At 43.7% G+C, this 12,789-nt stretch overlaps 1 protein-coding gene across 2 annotated transcripts; it reads right to left on the bottom strand.

Annotated features, from left to right (window-relative positions):
- Positions 1–874: 874 nt before the first annotated feature.
- On the bottom strand, positions 875–9,142 carry LOC118124064 (globoside alpha-1,3-N-acetylgalactosaminyltransferase 1). Of its 2 annotated transcripts, none has more exons than XM_035181858.2 (8): positions 8,838–9,142; positions 8,710–8,742; positions 8,571–8,615; positions 8,290–8,424; positions 8,061–8,193; positions 7,772–7,967; positions 7,296–7,515; positions 875–1,434 (listed from the first exon to the last, which is right to left on the bottom strand). In XM_035181858.2, exons 1-8 carry the CDS (start codon positions 8,894–8,896, stop codon positions 1,425–1,427), a joined length of 831 nt encoding a protein of 276 aa, XP_035037749.1. In that variant the 5' UTR covers positions 8,897–9,142; the 3' UTR covers positions 875–1,424. The 2 variants fall into 2 exon arrangements, with proteins under 2 accessions (XP_035037749.1, XP_035037748.1); XM_035181857.1 differs by lacking the exon at positions 875–1,434 and adding an exon at positions 6,630–7,219.
- Positions 9,143–12,789: the final 3,647 nt, after the last annotated feature.

Genomic DNA, 12,789 nt, shown 5'->3' with positions numbered 1-12,789 from the left:
AAAACTACATGTCACACACACACACACATGGAGTTTAAAAATGAAGGACCAGTGAACCGTCCTCCTCTACTGAACATAGAACCTGTCTGATCCCCCACTGACACTTGAAAGCTTCCAGGTTACTGGTCCGGCTGTAGAAGGCGTGTTCTACTCTCAGGCGAGCTGCTACCAAACCTTCGAAGCACTTCTCCACATCTGTCCAGCCTTCACCCAACATCTGGTTCTTCCTGCTCTTCCAGGTGGCCAGTTTAGCCAAACAGGAAGTTTACCAGGACAAGTGTTGCTCTGTTTCCTTTGTGGTATTTAGGCCCAAAAACAAACAACGGGAGAGAGAAGTTCTCCCCCAGAGCCTCCACCCACTGCTGCAGTTGTCTAAATAAAACCTCTAGTCGAGGACAAGTCACCACCAGGTGCTCTACCGTCTCCCTATCACCACAGAAACCACATCCCTCCCCAGTGCTCGGGTCCAGGTGAGCTCTGTGTCTGTTTGTAGCTAAAGCTCCATGTATAATCCTCCACTGGAGGTCACCCACCCGCGTTGTTCAACAGGAGGTTTATACAGGACCCTCCACCTGCCTTCGGGGGTGCAGCCTGCAGCAAAATCCTCAGTCCACCTCGTCTCCTTGACTCCAGCCAGAGAGCGAAGGTTCAGCACCTTCACACAGCTGACATAAAGCTGCTTCTTCCCACAAGAGCTGAAACTACCCAGCACCGGTGTTTTGAAGGAAAGAAGCAGTCCACTCTCCTCTCGCCACCCGTCAGCAGCAGGGCTGACGATCAGAGAGGGAAACAGGTACTCACAGTCATCATCCCATTGGTCAGCTAGAGTACGATTTTCAGCAAACGCTCTCAGTGGCACAGACAGGGACTGCAACACTTCCTCCATGATCCTCTTCAGAACTCTGGAGGACCTGATGTTGCTGACGTCACAGAGTGTTTCCCAGGATGTCTTTGTGAGGTGGCCCAGTTTGATGATGCCAGCCTCAATAAACTTACTTCTCAGTGTTGTAGAGGAAAAGGTGTCGGTTCTCAGGAAATCATTGTGGAAGAGCGGCTCCTCAAACAGCCATATCCCCGGTCTGGGGTCAGGAGTCTGCTTGACCTCCAGCGTCTGCCAGGCGTTCACCACCGAGCTGTAGAACGGTGTCAGTCCAGTCAGGTCAGCTTCAGTTGATGAGATCAGAAATAACTGTTTGTCCAGCCCCAGCCGGCCAGCTTGTCTGAGCAGCAGACGAGCAGGAGCCAACCAGCAGAGACCACAGCCGTACAGCAGCTTCTGCACCGTCTGCAGTCTGAAGGCCGCAGTTCTGGACACAATGTCAATGAGACCCTGACCTCCCTCTGCCACAGGGAGATACAGGGCCGCTGCCCTCAGCCAGTGCTGACCAGACCAGAAGAACTTCACCAGGCGACGCTGCACATCTTCAACCAGACCTGGAGGTGGCACCAACACAATAAGTCTGTGCCAAAGAGACGAGGCGACCAAGTTATTCACTATCAGAACTCTTCCCCTGTAGGACAGATAAGGTAGCAACCATTTCCATTTAGACAACTTCGCTTCCACCTTTTCCAGCACCCCCTCCCAGTTCTGCCTCTGAAAGCCCTCACTTCCTAAATGGACTCCCAGAACTTTTAATCCATCCCTTCCCCACCGGAGACTTCCAGGAAGACCAGGCTCAGTCCCCGGGCTCCACTGACCCATTAAAAACCCCTCACTCTTCTCCCAGTTGACTCTGGCTGAAGAGGCTCTCCCATAAAAGACCAGACTTTCCTGAAGTTGCTGGACATCATGCTGGTCATGGATAAAAACATTAACATCATCAGCATAAGCTGAGACGCCCACAGGAGGGTTGTGAGCCAGCCCCGGCAGAGAGAGACCCCTCAGCCTGCTCCTCAACCTGCACAGAAGAGGCTCGATGGCGATGCTGTACAGTTGTCCTGAGATGGGGCAGCCCTGCCTGATGCCTCTCGTGACGGGCACAGGACAGCTCAGCCCTCCCCCACCTTCACCACACAGCTAGCCCCACTATACAGCAGCTTGACCCAGGACAGGAACCCCGAACACCAAAAGCCTGCAAGGTTGAAAATAAAAAATCGTGATCCACACGGTCAAAGGCTTTTTCTTGATCAATTGAAATAATACCCACATTTACATTATATAATTTACACACATCACAACTCTCTTATTAAAAACAGATTGTCCAGCATGGATCTGTCAGGCACACAGTAACATTGATCTGGGTTGATCAGCTGTTCGATGCAGGTCTTCAGTCTGTTGGATAAAACCTTGGAGAGGATCTTATAGTCTGTGCATAAAAGGGCCACTGGTCTCCAGTTCTTTAAAAGGCTAAGATCTCCCTTCTTAGGCAGCAGAGAGAGAACTGCGCGTCTACAGGAAGTAGGAAGTGTCCCTTTTTTAAAACACTCTTTAAAAATGTCTAAAATGTCTCGTCCCAAAACACCCCAGAAATGTTTTTAAAAATCTGAAGGTAATCCATCCACTCCAGGGGCCTTTCCGGACGCCATCTGCGACACAGCCGCGGTCAGCTCCTCTAAGGTGATGTCAGAGTTTAGTGTATCCTGTTCTTCAGGACTCAGCTGAGGAAGTCCTTCTAGCAGCTCTGCAGCAGAGTCCACATCACAGTGAACTGCTCTGAACAGCTCTGAGTAGAACTCTACTGCATGCTTCCTCATCCTAGCCGGTTCTGTGGTCACTTCTCCGTCTGGGAGCCGCAGAGACACCATCTGTTTCCTCCGAGCCACCGACTTCTCTAAGTTAAAGAAGAAGGTGGTCGGAGCGTCCATATCATGTAGTTTAGTGAAGCGGGCTCTGACCAAGGCTCCTTTGGCTCTTTCATGTAAAAAGGAGTTTAAATCCTGACTCTTGGTTTTGAGCCGTTCTGCATCCTGCCCGTTGCTTTGTGTGGCTGGGACAGCTTCCAGGTTTCTGATCTCCTCCTCTAGCTTTTTAATGGCTCTTTTTATTTTGACGGTGGAGTTGGCTGCGTACTGCTGACAGAACACTCGGATTTGGGCCTTTCCTACTTCCCACCACTGGGTAAGGGAGGAAAACTCGTCTTTCTTATTTTTCCAAAAAGCCCAAAACAGTTTAAAATTCTCACAGAAAGTAAAATCATGCAATAATTTAACGTTAAAATGCCAAAAAGACTTTGGTTTTACTGTTGAGGATAAAATAAACTCCATTAAAACCAGATGGTGATCAGTAAAACCAACAGGGAGGATCTGACAGTTAAAAACCTGATTAGTAAAAGCGGCAGAAAGATAAAACCTGTCTAACCTGGCTGCACTGATCCTTCCATCTAGAACTTTGACCCAGGTGTACTGCCGGGCTGAAGGATGCTTTAACCTCCACACATCCACCAGATCTACTTTTGTTACGATCTCAGATAAAAGCAGAGATGACTGAACATGTGGCTCCACCCCCGTCCTGTCTAACTTAAAATCTGTGCAGCAGTTCCAGTCTCCACCCAACACAATACATTCCTCTTGGTCTATGCCACTTAGTGTTTCGTTTAAAATTTTAAAAACTCTTTCCCGCTCAGAGCCTTGATTGGGTGCATAGATATTAATAAAACTGAATTTAAAATCTTGTACTTCAGCTTTTACAATCAGGATTCTGCCTTGAATTATTTCTGAGTGAGAGATTATATTTACATTGGCTATTGTAGAAAAAAGAATGGCAACTCCTGCACTTATATTTGTCCCATGGCTGAGGACATGCTGTCCACCCCACCATAAGCCCCAATCAATCTCATTGAGACTGTCAGTATGTGTTTCTTGGAGAAACACAACATCAAGTCTCTTCTGCTGAATTGTTTCCGCTAACACAGCTCTCTTCTTTGCATCTCTGCCCCCGTTCATATTTAATGATGCTACCCTTAGACCCTGCATGGGAAGATAGAAGAGAGAGAACAGCAAACAACAACAGTGAAACACCCAGTGATTTAAGAACATCTTTATTTTGACACTTTCATCTTTTTTAACATTTTTGTGTTTGATATCTTTCACCCTTTTCTTACCCCGGTGACTAATTTCTTTAGGCGGTAACGTTTCTTTTCATCTAATAGATTCAGCCCCACCACCTTTTGTAATGTGGTAACTGACTGAATGAACTTTCCAATGTCTGGGAAAAAATCTCTCACATTCACTGTTTTCCCAAATGTATCATCCAGGAAAATATTAATTTCCTCCAAAGAATACAAATCAATGCTCTGAGAAGTGCTTCCTACAACTGACCCAGTTTCACAGTCAGAGTCCACGTCCATGTCAGCATCCTCATCGTCACCATGACAACCATCCCCGACCACAGAGCTACCGGCCACCGGGCCGCTACCACCCGCATCCCCGACCACAGAGCCACCGGCCACCGGGCCGCTACCACCCGCATCCCCGACTACAGAGCCACCGGCCACCGGGCCGCTAACACCACTACTGAACAGATTCTGACTGCAAATGACGTCATCACCACAAGATGGCAGCGTTTGTATCTGAGAAAATTTTGAACGTACAGATGGTGTCTGCCTCCCGAACTGAATGTGGGAGATGATTCCACAGGAGAGGAGCTTGATAGCTGAAAGCTCTGGCTCCTACTCTACTTTTAGAGACTTTAGGGACGACAAGTAAGCCTGAATTCTGGGAGCGCAGTGCTCTAGTGGGTTGATAAGGTACTAACAGCTCTTTAAGATATAATGGTGCCATATTATTCAGGGCCTTGAAGGTGAGGAGGAGAATTTTAAATTCTATTCTAGATTTAACCGGAAGCCAGTGTAGCGAAGCTAACACAGGAGACATGTGGTCTCTGGTCCTGGTTCTCTTCAGGACACGTGCTGCAGCATTTAGGACAAGCTGCAGAGTCTTTAACGACTTCCTGCTGGAGCCTGATAATAAGGAATTACAATAATCACATCTGGATGGAACAAAGGCCTGGACTCGTTCTTCTGCGTCCTTTTGAGAAAGGACATGTCTGATTTTGGAGATATTACACAAGTGGAAGAAGTCGGTCCTAGAAATTTGTTTTAAGTGTGAATTAAAGGATAAATCAGGATCGAAGATCACTCCCAAGTTCCTGATGTTTCATTGGAAGCAAAATGATGTCGTCTCGCGCAGCTTCATCATTAGATAATGTATCTCTGAGGTGTTTAAGTATTAGAACCTCTGTCTTATCTGAGCTTAATAAGAGAAAATTGCGGGTCATCCAGGTTTTTATGTCCTTGAGACATGCTTGGAGTTTAGTTATTTGATTACTTTGTTCAGGTTTTATTGACAAGTATAACTGGGTGTCATCCGCATAGCAGTGGAAATTTACCGAGTGTGTCCTGATAATGTTTCCTAGTGGAAGCATATATAATGAAAATAAAATTGGACCGAGCACAGAGCCCTGTGGAACACCGTGGTTAACTCTGGTGTGCACAGATGACTCATCATTAATTTGCACGAATTGGGAGCAATCAGAAAAATAGGATTTAAACCAGTTTAGGGCGGTTCCTTTAATGCTAATGAACTGTTCTAATCTCTGTAATAAAATGTGATGGTCAATAGTGTTGAATGCTGCACTGAGATCTAACAGGACGAGGACAGACACAAACATCTGAAGCTATTAGAAGCTCATTAGTGACTTTAACCAAGGCTGTCTCTGTGCTGTGATTGGCTCTAAATCCCGACTAAAAGTCTTCATATATATTATTTTCCTGGAGAAACTCACACAGCTGATTGGCTGCAACTTTTTCTAGGAGTTTAGACAGGAAGGGGAGATTAGATATCGGACGATAATTGGCTAAAACCTCTGGGTCTAGGGTGGGTTTTTTGAGAAGGGGTTTGATTACAGCTATTTTAAAAGACTGTGGTACATCCTGATGATAATGACAGATTGATTGTGTTCAGTAACGAACTGTCAATTAGGGGCAGAATTTCTTTAAGTAATTTTGTAGGAATGGGATCTAAGATACAAGTTGTTGGTTTAGAACATGAGATTAATTTGGTCAGCTGATCAAAGCTGATCAGAGAGAAGCTGTCTAAATAATTGGTAGGATTCTCAGCCGTTTCTGAGATTTCTGTTCTTGATGGGGTATTAGTGCCAATTGAGGGCAGGAGATGTTTGATTTGATTTCTAATAGTTAGAATTTTATCATTAAAGAAATTCATAAAGATATTGCTATTTAGGGATCGAGGAATACTGGGTTCGGTGGAGGTGTGACTCTCAGTCAGCCTGGCTACAGAGCTGAAGAGAAACCTGGGGTTGTTTTTATTCTCTTCTATTAGTTTTGAATAGTAGGCGGCTCTTGCTTTGTGGAGCCTTCTTATATGCTTTAACACTACTCTTCCAGTCTAGGAGATATTCAACACGGTTGCTGGAGCGCCACTTCCTTTCTAGTTTTCTTGATACTCAAATGAGTTGTAGCTTAGTTTAGGTTTAGGATTAATTAATAGACTGAAGTTAAAAATAGCAGCAACTCCACCTCCTCGACCAAATTCTCTGGGAACGTGTGTATTTACATGACTGGGGGGGTAGATTCATTTAGACTGACATATTCATCAGGATGCAGCCACGTCTCAGTGAGGGACAATAAATCTATTTTATGATCTGAGACTAGTTCATTAACTAAAATAGCCTTTGATGATAATGATCTTATGTTTAACAGACCACATTTAAAAGTCTTTATTTCCTGAGTTGTTGCAGAGGTTGTGTTAATTTGTATTAGATTTTTGTGTGGAATTCTCCCTCTGTTATTGTTTGGTTTAAATAATGTAACGGGACGGTGGACAGGCCCAATCTCTATGGGGTTGCTGTTGTGCGACTGATCCAGAGGGAGCGCAGAGAAGTGTGTAGCACTGCAGCTCTAACCCTAACCCCTAACCCTACACTGGGTAATATTCCTAGATAAGAGAGCTGCTCCATCCCAAGTGGGAGGAACGCATCTCTCCTAACAAGACCAGGTTTCCTCCAAAAAGTTTGCCAATTATCTACAAAGCCCACACCGTTTACAGGACAGCACCTGGACAGCCAGCGAGGGCCAGAGAAAATTACTTTCACAGTCCGTCTGGTGCAGTTGGGTTCTCTCAGATATTGGGTCGGATCTTTGCGTAGTTCTTCACAACTCCAGAGAACCTGATGATGTGAATTTCAGGGTCTTTGGGTTTAAAGTCCTGCCACAGGTACTCAGGTGACAGAACCTTACTGGGCTTATTGATCCACATATACCTGAAACCACGGAACAGGACAAACAGTCATTACAATATTAACCAGGGTCAATGCCTGCTCAAGTGACTCTGCTCACCTGTTTAAGTGACTCTCCTCCTGCCAGGCTGCATGGATGCCTTTTGTAGCATCATCCTCCAAGTTCAAGTGGCAGGTTTTGGCAAGCAGGTGTACTTCCTGCAGGACGCCTCCGAATGCCCCCCCACAGTAGTAGAAGTCCCCGTCCCCAGGAGCCATGTAGGCTTTGGAGATAGGCTGCCGGTCATAGGGGAATGCGCTGCGGTCGACTTTGTAGTAACCTGCAGACACAAGTTGGAAAACATGGGAACATACCCCAAAATCAAGGTGAGACTTCATCTGGAATGATAGAGCTGAGTGGTCCTGTTGACTCCATGTAGCTTCATCTAAAACATATCCGACATTGTTATCACACAACTGAGTAAAACTGGGATTTCACTACACAACAGTAAGTGTCCCTCTATAGTGGACCACACCAGTGGGTACGATCTGCAACCATGATGTTGACACAAAGAGTAGAAAGGATTCTCTGCTGACCTGGATGGACCACAGCGACCAGTCCTCCCAGTGACTCCGTGCCCCATCGGCCGTGGAACTGGGAGTCCACATCCAGACAGAAGATGTAGTCGGCGTAGTCACGAAGCTCATCCTCTATTAGGGTCTGGATCAGCTCCATCCTGCGAGAAGTGATTTCCTGCCAACTCTTAAAGCTGGGCACTGTACGCACCGTCAGCTGGAGGTGGAGCAAGACTTGTTTTTAGAAACCAGGCGGACAGAGTCCAACTGACCTGGACTCACTTTATTGGGAACACAACACTTCCTTTACCTGTCTGCCGCCGGCCATTTTGACTTGGGGCACCTCCTTTGGCTGGTCAGTGAAGACGAACAGATGCACATTGAAACCAGTGAAGAAGTGCTGCTCCATGGTCTCCAGAAAGTTTTTCAGGAACATGGTGTACCTGTGGAGTAGGTGAGAGGAGTCACCTCCAGGTAAAGGTCAAACCAGAAATTCTGTGTTCATGGGGTGTAGACAAGTAAACACTGTGACATCATACTTTCCCAGGGCGAACACAGTGGCTGCGATGGTGATGTTCTTCGTCTGGTACATGCTGTCGAGGAAAACCGGGTTGAAGGTTCCCTCCCAAACCACAGGAGCCAACCAGGGCGTCATCGTCAGCACGTCAGTACGACTATGATCAAAGACACAAACTGACGTATAAACTACCAGCAACTAACCTCTATAGGCAACTGACATCACTAAAACAGAATAAAAGCATGAAGGACACAAAACAGCCTGTCAGACTAAACTCAGGGAGAAAAAGAAAGAGTTACTGACCTGCCTGCAGGTAAACTCTGATTCTGTTTAAAGGGATCTATAACTCTAGAAAACAAAAACACAAGTTCAATAATTATTTTATTACCAATCAATTAATCAGTTAATATTAAAACAAGAAACATTAGTAAGTGTGTGTTACCTGCAGGACTGCCAGACTGAGCTGTACAACAGTCTGTAGATTCAAACAGAAACATAATCATTAATCAGTTCAGTCAATGTTATCAATCTTATCAATAGCATCAGAATCAATATTGAATCAATACTCACCCGAGCAGCACAACAAACAGTAGAATCACTGTCACACTTTTAATGTTCAACAAATTCATGTCTGAGTCAGACCAGGATAGTTCTGATCCACAGGGTCGGAATCCTTAGCCCAGATCAGGTCCACTAAATCCAGGTCCAGCAGTGGGTATTTCCTAATATCTAGTAGATCTAAGTCCTCTGGAATTAATTAGTCCCTGTATGGTCCTGGTTCCATCTAGTTTCTAGTGGATCAGCCGTACCTGTGGTTCAAACTGACAGAGGCAGGCTGAAGTGCGTGGCTCGAACAGGCTTTACAAGTATTTCTGGTTAGGGTTAGGTTCATAAGCTCTTAACATACTGGTGACATTTGCATATGACGGCTGTCTGAGGCGTACCCAAACCCTCTTTGGGTACGCCTCTTTTGAAAGGTAACACTCTGAATTCCCCCAACAGTCAGAATCACTATAAGTGTATGTATGTACTTACATATAAAGGAGTCAAAACCGGTCATAGGGTTAAAAATTTATTAAAATATACATGTTACATGTTTTTGGCAACATGCCAGTCATTGTAGCAGTCACGGCCGGGGACAAAACACAAAGGCACATCGCAGGTGGAGCGCTTCAGTGGTGTATTTGCATGGCCATGCTTGCACTTCAGCCGACCAGCGGTGCTGTGCCCAGTGATATGGACTGGCCGGTGGTGTGCTCCGTGTGGAGCAAGAGATGGTACGGGTCTGGCTGTGAAAATAAAGAAATAACAGTCATTTACAAAACTAGATACAACTTTTATGCATTCTACACAAACACACACACACACAGTGAAACAATGTGGCACACACACCTCCCCCACTTCAACAGTAACACCTAGACACACACACACCTCCTCCACATCAACACTAACACCAAAAGACACACATACACACACACACACACACACACACAGTGAAACAATGTGGCACACACACCTCCCCACTTCAACAGTAACACCTAGACACACACACACCTCCTCCACATCAACACTAACACCAAAAGCCACACACACACACACACACACACACACACACACACACACACACACACACACACAGTGAAACAGAGGGGCACACACACACATACAGTAATTTACAAGTTATATATTATAATAAAATACTTACTTGTATAACGTCAAAGCTGAAACCTAAGATGACAGAAAGTCGACTTTTTAGAGAAACGACTTCCTGGAACAAATGCAGAGATAAAAAGATAAACAGGACAAACGATTACTGACTGTTTGTACAAACAAAGAACTGCATTCTTCTCATCATTCCACCTCTATTGAAACTGAGTCAACATCATGTCCGCTGACCCTCCCTGAGTTCACATCGACTCTGTCTGTTAAGGGTCCAGTGTGTAAGATTCAGGTGAAAGGATCTTTTGGCAGAAATTATTTATATAAAAAATCCTAGTGATGTTTTGAATAGTGTGTTTCATCTAATTGTACAAATTGTTGTTTTATTTAGCATAGAATGGGCCCTTTATATATAAATACTTTATATTTACATCAGGAGTGGGTCCTCTCTACGGAGGCAGCCATGTTTTTTTACAGTAGCCCAGACTGGACAAACTAAACCTTTTGAGTTTCTATGACGACTGAAGCTACCACAGGTTCTCATGTTTGGAAGGGGGGTGGTGAGGTGAGGGGTATTCAGCTGCAACATGAAACTTCACCACTAGAGGTCACTAAATTCTACACACTGCACCTTTTAAGACAACATTCTTCACTTCACTCATGTTCCTGTATCAGATTTAGATTTGTTATGTAAAGGATTTAATCCTGAATATTCCTCTAGAATCTTCATCACCTTTTAACTGAACCTGATACTGAAACTCTCTGTTTCCTTCACTCTTGAACCTTCAGGTTGAATTGAGTTGTGTGATCAACAATTATTTTACAAGAACGTAGACAGGTCATTGAGAATAATGCCTCCTTGCCCCGTCTAGAAACAAAATTAACTTTACTCTGACATGTTCCTGACATGTTCCTCACGTTCCTCACATGTTCCTGACGTGTTCCTCACATGACGAAGACATCAACTTGGAAACACGAGGAGATTCCAGAGCTTTTGGTAATAAGGGCAGACGACAGTGTGGATAAATGAGAATAACACTAATAAGAATACTAATAGGTTTCCATTGTCACAAATGATTGGACTATAAATACTCTGCATGCAGACTGACAACGGGAAACAGCGTCTTTAATACTGATACTGTCCAAGTAGGACTGGGTATCACCACTGTTTTCCCAAATTGATTCGACTCGTATTCACAAGGTATCGATTTTATTTCCAATTCTTTTCAATTGAATATGGATTCAGTTCAGGATATTTCATTGTACAACACCAATTTAGCTTGGATATGAAAGACATTCTCAGAGAACTAAAGCTGAAAACTGTTCAAGGAAACTTCTAACTTGGTGCTTTATTAAAAATATTAGGGTAGAACTGTAACAATAACACATTTTGTTGGATGATATATTGGCCCTGAAATGATTTTAATAATGATATTATTGTAAACCCTATCATACCACTGAAATAACAATATCATAGAATAACCCTTACAGGTGATGAGTTCCATGTAAAATATTTAAAAAGTCCAACGGCCCTGTTTGCTTTGGTAAATGAGCAAACTGTGAACACCTGGAGACTGTGGCTTGGTTGTCCTCTGTGTAGTTTTTGTTTTTTCCACAGCACCTGAAGGCAGCACCACAGACATTTTTGGAAAGTGAGGACAGAGTAAGTTAGGTTAGAATCAAGATAGAATCAGGTTAGAATCAGGTTAGAATCAGGATAGAAACAGGTTAGAATCAGGTTAGAATCAGGTTAGAATCAAGATAGAATCAGGTTAGAATCAGGATAGAATCAGGTTAGAATCAGGATAGAATCAGGTTAGAATCAAGATAGAATCAGGTTATAATCAGGATAGAATCAGGATAGAATCAGGTTAGAATCAGGATAGAATCAGGTTAGAATCAGGTTAGAATCAGGTTAGAATCAGGTTAGAATCAGGATAGAATCAGGATAGAATCAGGATAGAATCAGGATAGAATCAGGTTAGAATCAGGATAGAAACAGGTTAGAATCAAGATAGAATCAGGTTAGAATCAGGTTAGAATCAAGATAGAATCAGGATAGAATCAGGATAGAATCAAGATAGAATCAGGTTAGAATCAGGATAGAATCAGGTTAGAATCAGGATAGAATCAGGTTAGAATCAGGTTAGAATCAGGTTAGAATCAGGTTAGAATCAGGTTAGAATCAGGATAGAATCAGGTTAGAATCAGGATAGAATCAGGTTAGAATCAGGTTAGAATCAGGTTAGAATCAGGTTAGAATCAGGATAGAATCAGGTTAGAATCAGGATAGAATCAGGATAGAATCAGGTTAGAATCAGGTTAGAATCAGGTTAGAATCAGGTTAGAATCAGGTTAGAATCAGGTTAGAATCAGGTTAGAATCAGGATAGAATCAGGTTAGAATCAGGTTAGAATCAGGTTAGAATCAGGATAGAATCAGGTTAGAATCAGGATAGAATCAGGATAGAATCATGTTAGAATCAGGTTAGAATCAGGTTAGAATCAGGTTAGAATCAGGATAGAATCAGGTTAGAATCAGGATAGAATCAGGTTAGAATTGTTAGAATCTGGTTAGAATCAGGTTAGAATCAGGATAGAATCAGGTTAGAATCAGGTTAGAATCAGGATAGAATCAGGTTAGAATCAGGTTAGAATCAGGATAGAATTAAGTAGAATCGGGATAGAATCAGGTTAGAATCAGGATAGATAGTTAGAATGTTAGAATCAGGTTAGAATCAGGATAGAATCAGGATAGAATCAGGTTAGAATCAGGTTAGAATCAGGATAGAATCAGGTTAGAATCAGGTTAGAATCAGGTTAGAATCAGGATAGAATCAGGTTAGAATCAGGATAGAATCAGG

This window comes from Hippoglossus stenolepis, chromosome 16 (genome assembly GCF_022539355.2).
Source record: "Hippoglossus stenolepis isolate QCI-W04-F060 chromosome 16, HSTE1.2, whole genome shotgun sequence".
Lineage (NCBI taxonomy): Eukaryota > Metazoa > Chordata > Actinopteri > Pleuronectiformes > Pleuronectidae > Hippoglossus > Hippoglossus stenolepis.
This window is presented reverse-complemented; position numbering and strand designations above follow the sequence as displayed.